The sequence below is a fragment of the Heliangelus exortis genome, chromosome 2 (assembly GCF_036169615.1).
Source record: "Heliangelus exortis chromosome 2, bHelExo1.hap1, whole genome shotgun sequence".
NCBI classification, from domain to species: domain Eukaryota; kingdom Metazoa; phylum Chordata; class Aves; order Apodiformes; family Trochilidae; genus Heliangelus; species Heliangelus exortis.
Genome location: NC_092423.1, coordinates 95,040,599 through 95,053,268, shown reverse-complemented (window position 1 = coordinate 95,053,268; position 12,670 = coordinate 95,040,599). Strand labels below are relative to the sequence as shown.

Here is a 12,670-nt window from a genome sequence, read left to right as displayed (position 1 = left end):
TATGTACATTGAAAGCCTACAGTTACTTGCATCCTTTGGCACTCCTGACCCAGTTTGGTAATGTGGTGAGAGATTTTATAGTTAGTTATACCTAGCAGGTTAACAGAAAGAATTATATACTCACCACTTACTGCACTCAGCAAAGTTATATTTTGTAAGCATGGCTTCGCTTGTAATTTTTTTTTAAATGTAGACTGTGTTATTTTTAATTGAGTTTATCTAAAAAGATTATTTGGGGATTATTACAGGTCAGGAAATTTAAATAAACCAAGAAGAATATTTAAAGGAAGTTTTAGAAAAGTGTATTTCTGCTGTTCTCTTTATACAAAGACCAATAAAATATTCCTTTTAATTAACCAATACCTTTGGGCTGAAACTAGTAAAGGTCTGGGCTTTGAGATCGTTAAAAGGTAAAACTCTTAAAAATGGAAACAGTTTCTTACTGTCCAGTATATTTTACTAGCCACATAAGGCTATTAAAACTCAGATAATGATGTAATTCATTTGCATGTTCATGGTGAAGTATTGTTTTATTACTCTAGTTGGATAATTAAACTACAGTAATGAAATGCCCCATTTTCTCTCTCAGGCATAAGCACAGTGCTACTTCTTGCATCCTTAGTAACACTAGCAAGAAGTTTCATACTGAAAGTATATTTTTATTATTATTATTGTAGTCAGAATTTGTAAAGATATTTGGGAAGCCTTTTTTATTTCAATTGTGAATCATCTTCCCTCTCTGCCACCCCTCTAGTGTGTTGTCATTTTCCAGATGTGGACCTGGGTTTCAAAGTAGAGTGTTCTTTCTGTATTAAGGAATTAGTTTTTCAAATTTTGACAACACTCACTTTTGCAGAAGGCTGTTTTTTTCCCCCTTTTTAAAATTCTATACAAACACAGTAGTCTGGTATTCTGGTATTCTGGTATTCAGTTTGCACATCTAAATGAAAGGTCAGATTGGAAAGCATATTTCAGAGGTTCTTTAGGATACTGAGAATACAGGATTGGGAAGAACTGAGATTTTTATATTGCAAATTACTGCCTATAAAAATACCCTTTGAAGGGTGAAGGCAATTCTTTTTTAGTATCTATTTTAAAATCCTAATTAAAATGTTTGTTAATGAAAGAGGTCTACATACACGTGAGCAGATCAGATTTTAACAATTGCTTTAAAATGCCAGGCTACCAGCCAAAACCAGACTAATCCCAGTAGGCTGGTTGATTTTATGGATCAGTCAGCAGTTCAATCCTGGCAGTATTACAGCAATGCAGTTTGAGAGAAAGTAAAGTAACTTGGCTTGGAAAAAAACTTCTTTGGCTATTAGAGGTAGCTGGTATTACTTAATATACTTTTTCTGCCTTTGTAGGTTTGATATACAAAGACTGTGAAACAATATAGCATATAAAGTGACATAACAAAAGCTAATCAAGTAAGCTTGGCTCCTGTCCTTGATTTTTTTAGATTTTATTGAAGCAAAGTGAAGAGTTTGTAACTGCTTATTAATTAAGCAGACAGAATACAGGATGAATTTGACTACCCAGGTGATAGCACATATGAAAGTCAGCAATAGTGCTACTAACAATAGTGAGTGAAGACTGAGAAAAAGAGAGATGACATAAGGAATCAGATTTTCTCTTTCTTTTAAATTTATTTGAATATTGCTAAATTTAAAAAAATGTTATTTTATATTCAGTATAAATTTACATGCCATCAAAATTCTCCAAAATTGCTGAAAAATTTTTTTTTTTTCATGTCTTTTTGAAATCTCAGTTTTACCTGGAACGGGAGAAGAAATTATTCAGTATCCCTCTGCTATCAGACCTAAGCATATTTTGTTGCATCACACTTCAGTTTCTTGCCTAATTTTACTTGCTTATATTTAACCTGATTTATTTTCAACACCAACTTTCATTCTGTCCCTTTTTGTTTGCTTGTTTTTATTATCTACCTTTCCAGCTAACAGATAAGATTCCTTCTGCTGTTATAGGTGTGGTTTCCATCTAGTCCTTACAGGAATGAACATTCACTTGGTAGCAGTTCCTTAAACCTGTGTTACTCTGATCTAGCAGCTGGAGACCTGCCCCAAAGGTATAATGTGAAGGTTGATATGCCATTCATTGGCAAAGTTCCTGGAGACTGTTGTTACCATAACAACTTATCTTCTTCCAAGGATAAATCCACAGAGATGGGAAAAACTCTTCTGAATTCCTTGCGAATTTTGTTTTGCTTTTTTATGATCTATTCCTTCCTTTTTCTGATCTTGCAATTTTTCTCCTCCCTTCTTATGTTCCTCTTGTAATCCTGTGTTTTAAGTTTTCCTATACTTTCATGAAACTATTTTTGGTTTTGCCTGCCTTTTAGTACTATTTTACTTCAAGTCATGTTTTACTGTCTCTTTCATCCCCTGGTCCGATTGCTGATTGTCATGTTCTGTTCCTGTGTGAAATATGCACAAGAAAAAGTGTTTTGTCTTAAAATACTGTGAATGCTTAATCCCACATGGGTTTGTCCAAACCCACAGAAGTCCAAATAGCCTTACAGATCTGCTAGCATCCCCTTCTTAGACACACAGGCTCATTCAGATGTGAATGGCCCTCGGGAGGTCTCTTGTTCAACTCCTGCTCAAAGTAGAGCTGGCTCTGATGTCACATGTGGTTGCTTAGAGCTTTGTCCTGCTAGGGCTTGAAAACTTCCAGGTCTGTAGACCACAGAGCCTCTCTGGGCAGCCTGTCCCACTGCTGAGTTGTCTTCACAGTCAAACTATTGCTTCTCTTATGCAGCCTAAACAGCTCTTGTCTCCGTTTAGGCCCAGTGTCCATCTTCCACCAAGCACTCTTGGAAGAGCTCTCTTGTTGCCTTGACAACCTCTCTGCAGACACTGGGGGGGATAGTGTTAGATGCCCCCCCTCAAGCCACCTCTGGAGCAGCAAACATCCCTTCAACCTCTCCCCACAGGGCAGGTGGTCCTCTTCTGGCTGTCCTGGGGGACCTCTGCTGAACTCGCTCTGGTTTATTGATTGCACCAGGGTTCTGAATCTGGACACAGTATTGTAGAAGTGATCAAATGAATGCTGAGTAAAGAAGAAAAGCCACATGCTTCTGTTAATGTAGCCATTTCCCCCTTCTCAAAGGTCTTTAGGCTTTTCAGGCAGAACACTGCCTTTTTTTTTTAAGAGCCAAAATTACATCCAGCTCTATCTGGAGCTCAAACAGAACTTCTTCTCTGTGGCAATTGCATTTAATCACATGAAAGGAGATGCTGATAACTGTAGGGTGACTGAAATCTGAGCTAAAGAGAGATGTTCTGTTTCCTTGAGATGCTCCCCTCCATCGTCCTGTCATTCTTGATGGGCCACCATCTCCTTTTCTCCTTTTGCAGGTTGGCAGCAGCATTCAGCGTGATATTAGCCTGTTGGTGCCTCCTTTGCCCTTGTCTTGCTATGATAGTTAACATAGCTCTTGGTTCTTCTGTTGCTCTCTTATTGTCATGATCTTTTGGGTCTGAAGTGGTTCTCTACTGTGTGAGCATTATTCACTAGAGTCCCTTGCCTTTTGCTCTGTTACATTACTGCTTGCATGGTATTACACAACAGATGGTAGTATGTGGACCATTATTAAGAAATAAGAGGATGAACAATTGCACTTTGTAGCTCTCTCTTCTGTTTCTGTTTTTTGCTAGGGAGAAATTAAATGACAGGAAGGTAGTGAGCAATGTAAAACAGAAATCCATTTATGCAAATTCAGACCTTTTCCTCTGCCCAAGCAATTTCCAGGATCTGCACAATGGAAATAACATTCAGTAGATGGAGTCTCAAAATTGTTCCCCCCCTAATTTCATATGGGAGGCACACATCTGAGATTTTATGCATGATTTTTGTGGTTTTCTTCTGTTTTGGACATTCTTTCTATTTATCGTAGAATTATATTTTTTTGGTAGTGATGTAGATCCAATATGTGATTTGGAAGTAAACTTCTATTATTATGGCAGAGTTATTAAATCTATTTCAGTGTATAATTTGAGCACCAGAGCCCAGGTGTGTCATATATGTGTGCACCTTATATTTCCATGTAACATAAAAGTGGATATTACAGATCCTAGATGTTGAGAACCTTGAAGTAGAACAGATTTTTAATACAATAAGAATTGGACATGGAATTGTTCCTAAAATCCTTCCTCTGAGAGAGCTATATTTCCAAAGGAAATAATCAGAAAAATGTTAGAATATGTTGACCATTTAGAAGCAACAAATACCAGCTAATCTGAACCTTTATTTAAATTAAGCATATTTTATAATTTTACAGCCTTTCACATCTAAGAATATAATTAAGATGCCCAAAAGAAGTGGAAAAAAACCCCACTTGAATTATTTACTAGGTATACACAGCATGACGTTACTGAAATCAGACACCAGTTGTTTTAGCTACGGAAAAGTGAAGTTATAGTTCTAAAATCACTCAGGATGTTTTTCCATGCTTTTCCAAGTCTGCTAGCACAAAAATGCATGAAAATTAATGTTGAGCAATACTTCTAATTTTTCTGGTAATTCAATCCCCTGGCTTCAGGCAATGGTTGAACATTCTGACAGAAAGTAAAGAATGGAAGTGGTATGAGCATCAAGTTGAGGAACTTCATGCAAAGAAGTGACTTCAAGTTCTTGTGAATTTCTCAGGGTACAAATGATCATCATAAGACAAAGGATAGGCAAAATTTTCAAGGAAACTAAGATACATTTAAGATTTTTTTTTTTAAGTGAGGACATAAGCTCTCTTCATCTTCTGATCATCTTATCTTTTTGAGCAGAGAACACAAGATTTGTGAACTGTTGGTTCCTTCAGAGGAGTCCTCTCCAACTTTTTTTCTTGCTCTCAAGACTGATGTCTGGAAAAGAAATGGAATTAAAAAAGCTTGGCAAACAAAAACATCGCTACATCTAAGTAAAATAGTTATTCCACCTTTTTGTTCAACGAATGTTCTTTGCCATTTTAGAAACAGGAAAAATGGTTTTAGGGACTGATACAGATCAAGCAAAAAGAGACTGTAAAGTCCTAAAAAGCAAGGAAACATATGTGTGGGCTGCTGAGTGATGGACATACGAGGCAGGAGTAATTGATGATGAGTAGGAGAACTGAGAAATGGGCCAGGTGCTAAGAGTTCCTAACATGTATCACACTGAGCACCATATGGAGTACTGCACTGAATAATAGCACCTAAGTTAACATAGTAATGCACTGGTGAAAAGTACTAACTACATAATCATAGGTTAATACAAAATCTGGATCTGTTTAGCTTACTGGAAGAAATCATAAAGGATAAAGGTAGGCAAGTAATCTAATTGCAAGATTGCTCACTAAACAGGTCATATTAGGGATCTTATTTGTTGCTGAAGCTTATTTTGTTCTAGAAGGATACAAATGGAGGGAAGTCGGAAAACTGATATTCAAAGTTTATGTTGGTTTGATTTGTTTTAATATTACCAAAGTTTTAGGCAAAGTATAGTCTCACAATGGGAATATTTCCATCTTTTGTTGTGGAACATCTAGGTAAGACTTACACGTGTAATATCACATTGAATTTTCCCTTTATTCTTTTCTTCTTATTGGTGCAGTATTACCAATGTTCTAAATTTATTTGTTTAATTATTGTTACAAAGAACAGTCTTTTCCAATAAACTAGACTGCATTCTGTCCACAGATCTGCTATGATAACAAAGGGTGCAAATTTTGGTACAACATTCCTCACTTAAAAATGCCTAAAAATGCACTACTGATAAAAAGAAGGCCTTTTATTTTTTAAAAAAATTGTTTGATTGATTTTTTTCATCTTTTAAATCCTTCTTAAAAGTTTTCAAAGTGGTGTTTTAAATTATTTCAAAAAAGACATGACTTTTGAAGGATTTTGTATTTTTCAGTAACTTTCATATTTTTCCCCTTTAAAAATGTTGGTTTTTTCATTTGTTTGTTTGTCTGGGCACTTTTTGTTAGTTTCTTTGTTTTCGTGGAGGTTTTTTTGAAGTATAGATAAAATTTAAACCACAGTTTAAAGTTCACTGAGATGAAATGGTCTCCTTTCCCAGGCAAAGTTTGTTTTTCCTTCATAAAAAAACCTATAAACTTTCAGGTGTTCATTTTTTAATTGCAAATGTTTGGCAAGTAGAGAAATGACTCATGCTTCATTGGTGTTAAACCCAGAATTTGGAATTTTATTAACTTCAATTTTCTCTAGCAGTCGGAAGATAAACTTTCACAATATTATTACTCTTGCCTCTATCTTTCTTCTCTGATTGTGAAAGGAAACATATGGTGCAATTTCAATAGATGAACATGGAAGCAGAAATTCATACCTCTATTTGGTATTAAAAATTATGTATCCAATAGAAATACTGATGGGCTTATTTGATAATATGACCTCTCATGATAGCATCAACTCAGTTTTCTGAAATGATAACTGGTGGAAGAGGTTTCTCTCAGCTGGTTGTCTTGCCAAACAGATAAAACTGGAACTGCTTCTTAAACCTGTTTGTGGTTTGGGGTCACACAAGCCAGGAATGTCCTTGCTGCAAAGAAAGCTGACAGTATCCTGGGCTTTACACACCTATCTCTACAGAGTCCTGGTCAACCAGTTCTGCTTTATCAGACCTAATGATGGGAGTGAGTGCTAAAACACAGTCACTTTTTCCCTATTTTCTTTTTTCTGATAGTTTGATCAGTAAAATTTATTATTTTTCCTAGATAACATCTGTATAAATTCCCTTTATCCTCAGAATATTATGACTGAACAGTATTATTTCCAGGGAAAACTTCCTTTCTTGTAAAACAAAGCATTTAACTTTTTTTAACTGGCAGAACTATTTTGACTACCCATGTTAAACCATTAAAGCATTTGACAAGAAAAGAGGTCTCACACAATATTTACTGGTAGTTTGAAATGCATCCATTTTTGTGGAAAGGTGTAGAGAAAAGGAATGTAACTTCCGTGTGAAACTAATGATGGCTAAAAAAGCCTTGCTTTAAAAAAAAAAAAAAAAGTCAGGGAGTTTAGAAGAAGCTACTCATGTAACTCTTTGCCTGTCATATCGGAGTCTTAAGAAGTTCTGTGCTGCCTAAGGAGGTGATATCATTCCAGATGATTCCAGAAACAAAGTAAAGTTGAAATGTGTTTAAAAAAACCACCTTTTTCAATGAATGGAGATTGTTTTTCTTTACTTGCCATTGCATTTTGTTAAAAGGAATCTCTCATATGGGTACTGAAAATGAGTTCATTAGAATTTGATGGTGTTTTCATTGTCCCTTTCAGACTTTAAATTCCCACCAGCAAATAAAATTCTGTTGTTTGTTCAGTTTGTGCTGACAGTATTCCTAAGTGTGTGAATGGTCCTGGATAAAGAAAAATTCTGTCAATATATTTAATAAAACAGGCTTAATGTAATGATCAACAAGATAACCCATAAAATCATCTATAGATGGGTAGGTATGCACCCCTAGTCATCTGTAGTTACATTTTGAAAAAATATTACTGTGAAAGTTATGTAGCTTTGAGTCCAGACATGTAAGGTTTTGTGTATCTATATTATCAAGCTTATCAGCTTTGCAGGATCTTTCAGTAATCTATAGCACTCAAATGTTAAGGAAAAGCATATATCACTGCTGTCTGAGAGAGACTCAAAGAAGGCTTAATATGCCATTTTCTCTGCTTAAAGCACTTCTATTCCCTTTTCTTCTAATCCAGAAAGAAAAATTTCCCCTTTTTAACATAACAAGATTTCAGTCATGTTTTTTTTCTGAGTGGTGCACATACACATAAAAATACCACTTTCTTTTTCATTTGCTTTTGCTAGAATCACTGGGGGCATTTTCTTCCTATTATTGTTTTCCCTTTCATATTGCTCTATCAGATTTTTTTTTTAACCATTGTGAGGAAAGTTATGTGCATCTTTAAATTATTTTAAAAATATAAATTATAGAATAATAATACACAATCACTTGGACTTTTCTGGGTCTCAAATGTTTTTAAATCTTTTGCTCTTACATCTTATTTTTCTTTGGCAAGACTATTAGAGTCATATATTTCTTTTTTTTCTACTTTGGGCTCTTCTGGGTCTTCAGAGTTCAGTAATGGCTTTTGGATTTAGTAGTGTTACCTGAGGTCTTGAATTCTAGAGTCTGCTCCCTGCCTACCAATGCTTTATTTTCTCTTTTTCAGGTTTTCCTTGTGATTAGTGCTTTGAGTAAGCCATAGGATTCCTCTTACATACTAGATCATTTACCACACATAGATCAAGGAAAAATGACAGATATTTTAGTCATCCTTTAGTGGAACAGTAATATCTGTGGTGTTCAGCCCTTCTCTATCCCCAGGGCAAAAAAATGGAGAAATAAATGATTTCTTACAAAGCCCTGAAGAGCCATGACTAAAAAGAAAACTGTAAAGGATTAGGAGCTCAATGGCAAGGAAAAAGTGCACTTATATCTGAAAAAACAAGGCCAAAAGATCACCCTAGGGGGACTATGGGTGTGAGAGGCTCGCTTCAGCCCAAGGGAAGAATTGTGGAGTGTGTCCTCAAAACTTATTTCTAGGGATATGAAGGGAAATATAATAATTGGGAAGGAGCAGTAATGATTTACCAAGGGTAAATCATGCCTGGCCAATCTCATAGCCACCTATGATTTGGGATGAAGAGAGAGTAGTGGATACACTGGGTACACAACTTTAGCAAGGCTTTCAACACTGTCTCCCACAATATTCTTATATTCAGTTTGGGGTGTTATCATTTAGCTGAAGGATATCTAGATGATGAAAAGTGGTTGGCCAGGCAGACTCAGAAAGTCATGGTTGATGGGTGATACTCTAGTTGGAAATCAGTACCAAGTGTAGAACTGCCAAGGTCTGTATTGGATCCTCTCTTGGTTAGTATTGTTATCAGGTACCTGGAGCAGGTAATGGAGTCCGCACTTACCAGCTCTCCTGGTAGCATATTGGGAAGGTGTAGGAAGAAAAATCCGCGGAGGCTTAAAGGACGACACGCAGTCACCAATATGGTTAAAGTGAAGTCGTTTATTAACAGTGGACACTCGCTTTATATAGAGCCTTTGTTTATATAACGATATCTTGCAGGTGGCTATATCTTGGACACAAATTCTGTTCTCACAGAACTTCTGCTGGCTACCTCATTATCCTGTTATTCTTCTTTTCTACTGCCAGCTCCCTTATCTTTTTCCCATAGCTCATCTTTCAGTAACCTTGCAACTGGGTCTTAAGGCCTAAAGCTAAAGAGTCAGGATTGCTCACATGTCTGTTTTCTTCCAGACAGTTTCCCAACAGGAAGGATCAGTCAATGCACTTTTGGTAGTCAGGCAACCTTCCAGAGACCAGTTCAGGCTGGAGGAATGGGATGACAGAGACCTTATGAAACTGCATAAGGGCAAGAGCCAGGCACCAACCCTGGGGCAGAGAAGCCCAATGCAATGGCACAGGCTTGGGATGGACAGGTTGGGAGCAGCCTATGGACAGGGACCTGGGGCTTGGTGCCTCAGCCAGCAAATATGTCCAGCAGCTCCGTGGGCTGTGTGAAGAGGAGCATGGACTGTCAGCACAGGGAGTGAGCATCCCCCACTGTTCACTCCTTAGAACATATCTAGAGTACCACATCCAGTTTTGGCCCACCTGTTACAGCTCAGGTCTTGGCAAACTGGATTCAGTTTTGCTGAAGGCTGTCCAGATAGACCCGTAGCAGTCTTCAGTTCTGGTCTCAGGTTTGTCAACAGCACCTACACTTTATGCTTTGTTTCAGTTCTTTCCCTGGCTTCTTGATGGCTCTATCTGCTCTCAAGCTTTTTTGCAGTATTTTTGCCCCAACATCTCCGTGTTTTTTACTGCACCATATGAAATCTCTGTCTTTTAAAAAAACATTCTTTCCAGCATAAGGGAAGGAATTCTAGAACTCTATACAGGGAGCATAAGAAATACAAAACAAAAAAAACCAATCCCACCCACATTCAGTCCATTTTTTTCACTAGGGCAAACTCATATGGATGAGGTTTTTAAGAAATAATTCTGCCTGAGGCAGATGTCCTGCCTAGGAAAAAAAAAACAACAAACAAAAACCAACCAAACAAACAAAACCCAAACCAAACAAACAAACCTCCCCCACACCAAAGAATGTTTATCCAGAGTTTCAGAAAACTGAGAAAAGTATTTTATAATGCAGTGTTAAGCAGTTTATTGCAGTCTGTGCTATCACCTCTGACTGTAACATTTTTTGCTTCCATTTGCATTAATTGTAGTTCTCTAGTTGTATCAAAGGAAAATGGTAATAGATTGAATTGTTTATGCTGTGAATCTGCTACGAGGTTATGGTTTATTTTTCTTTGTCTCAGTACGTTTTCCTAATATTGGAAAATAATATTGTGAGCTCTTATGAAGATGGCAATTGCACTTTAAAGAGAGATGAATATCTATCCTTACAAATGTAGCAATACTAACTGGCAGGATAATTCAATTACTTCCCCCAACTAGTAAAATACTGCCATACCTATATATAGGTTATGTATTTGAATCAGATTGTGAAACTGATCAAAGTTCTAAGAATATAGAAACTAGAAATTACATTATGGAATAATCACAAGGTTGTCTTGATGTTATTTTTTTAACTATGTTTGCAAGTAGAACTTCATTAGAGAAGTAGACCTTTCCTTTTCTGATACGTTAAGTTTTATAGGAAATTTTACAGCCTTAGACTCTACCTATTTATGTGTTTTTGTCAACTAAAAACCTCATAAATGTAAATAGCCTCAGGGAGAAAAACAGTTTATAGTAAAAATTGAGTTGCTATGGTTAATATTTTGATTTTTGTACTATATATACACTGACCTGAAATAGTTTTCTTCATTTTAAGGTAACCGAGCTGCACAATATCAAAAACATAACTAGATTGCCTCGAGAGACAAAGAAGCATGCAGTGGCAATTATCTTTCATGATGAGACGTCAAAGACATTTGCATGTGAGTCAGGTAAGCAGTTGGTATTGCATCTCTGGCTTGAAGAAACACATCAAAGTGTTGCTCAGATTAATTAATTTAAAACACCAGACAGAAATCCTTAGCTTAAAAGAATTTGAAGTAAACAAGAACCTTAGAGTTTAGACTTCTGGGGGGCTGGTAGGGGTTTTTTAATACACTTTGGGAGGTCTTGCGGGTGTTGCAGAGCTCCTTCTTCCATTACTTATCTTTCACTGGATGCAGATGGTCTAAAGAGGAGATTTTCAGCTAAAATTGAGTAGAAAATACCTGTGGGATATTATTAAGTCAAGACATGAAACATTCTTTTTTTTTACCCAGCTTTGCTATAGGCACTTACTAAACTAATAATTATCGTGCCATTGCAAACAAGAAGTAAATACCATCTAAAACCTCAGGATGTTGTAAAGCTAGATGTCAAGCAGTCTGTGGCTTGAACAGCTACATGGTATTATGGATGAGTTAAGGTGAGAACAGACTTGAGCATTATGGTATGTAATGGCAGGTAGTTACTTGTGCAATACTGAACACTGCACTATTAAGGAGCACTGCTTTGTTGTTTGAAAATGCAATTGTACATGTCTATCAGGGTTTATTTTACCTGAAAAAATGTTTTTTTAAAAAGAATGATTTTTTTTTTTTTTTTAGTCAATAAAGTTTGTATTTGCTTAGTGACATATTTGAACCTGTGCATTTTAAAATTACATTGTAATGTATAAACATTGCATGCTCTACAATCCACATTAGTTATTCAAAAAATAAAAAACATGCAATGAAGGTAGATTAAACATGTGTAAGCTTATGATGGACTTTGGATCAAGCATAGCAAGTGCTGATTTGGACATCCCATCACAAAAAAATGGATTGAGACAGTTTTGTTTGTTTATCAGTTTAAATTTAAGAATACACACAAAGAAAATCTCTGCCTTTCTAGGATCATTTTGACAGATTCTTATGTAAGTAGTTCACATTAAAGACTTTAATTTTGAATGTTCAGAGTTAGTAATAATTTTATAATATTACTAATATTCAAATAAAAACATTTAATTGTATCTCAACAGCAGTGAAATCAACTCTGTAGAAATTTTTCTGTTTACCTTCATATGCGTTCCCTTCATTTTTTAATGAAAAGGTTTTATTCCTTCCCTAAAGTTACTATGGTTCAGGCATATATTTCACCAAAGAAGGGGCAAACCTAAGAAACTTTAACATGTCTGGCTTACTCATCCCTTTCTTCTGTAAGAAACAAAATGCAACTCCATAACCCTGCATCTTGTTGTGTAATACAAGGTGTGAGTACCATAAGGTGCCAACAAGATGCCCTACCTTAAAGGCTATGGTCTATATAAAGGTCTGTTTTGAGTGAATGGAGCCTTGGGTGAAGTGACAAATGAGTGGAGAGCTTGTGGGTCAAAGGACAGACCAACAGAGGCGATATTGTAGTAGATGTCTCCCTGCAAGACCTTGTCATCAACAAGAGAAGCCAGATGAAACATTCTTAAGGCAAGTGGAAAGCCTTACAATCCCAGGTGCTGTTACCCTTTGGTGACTTTAGCCCCAGCAGTATCTACTGGAAGGCAAATATGGCTGGACACAGGCAGTCCAGATTTTTGGATCAAACTGAAGACAATTTGTTTGTGTAGGTGATCAATAATG

General features: G+C 36.3%; 1 protein-coding gene across 1 annotated transcript in view; it reads left to right on the top strand.

Moving 5' to 3' along the window:
- DOK6 (docking protein 6) overlaps positions 1-12,670 on the top strand; it is a 238,320-nt gene that overhangs the window by 104,669 nt on the left and 120,981 nt on the right. The window contains exon 3 of the mRNA XM_071737070.1: positions 10,894-11,008. Coding sequence (XP_071593171.1) covers positions 10,894-11,008 — 115 coding nt within the window. The remainder of the gene's footprint in view (positions 1-10,893; positions 11,009-12,670) is intronic.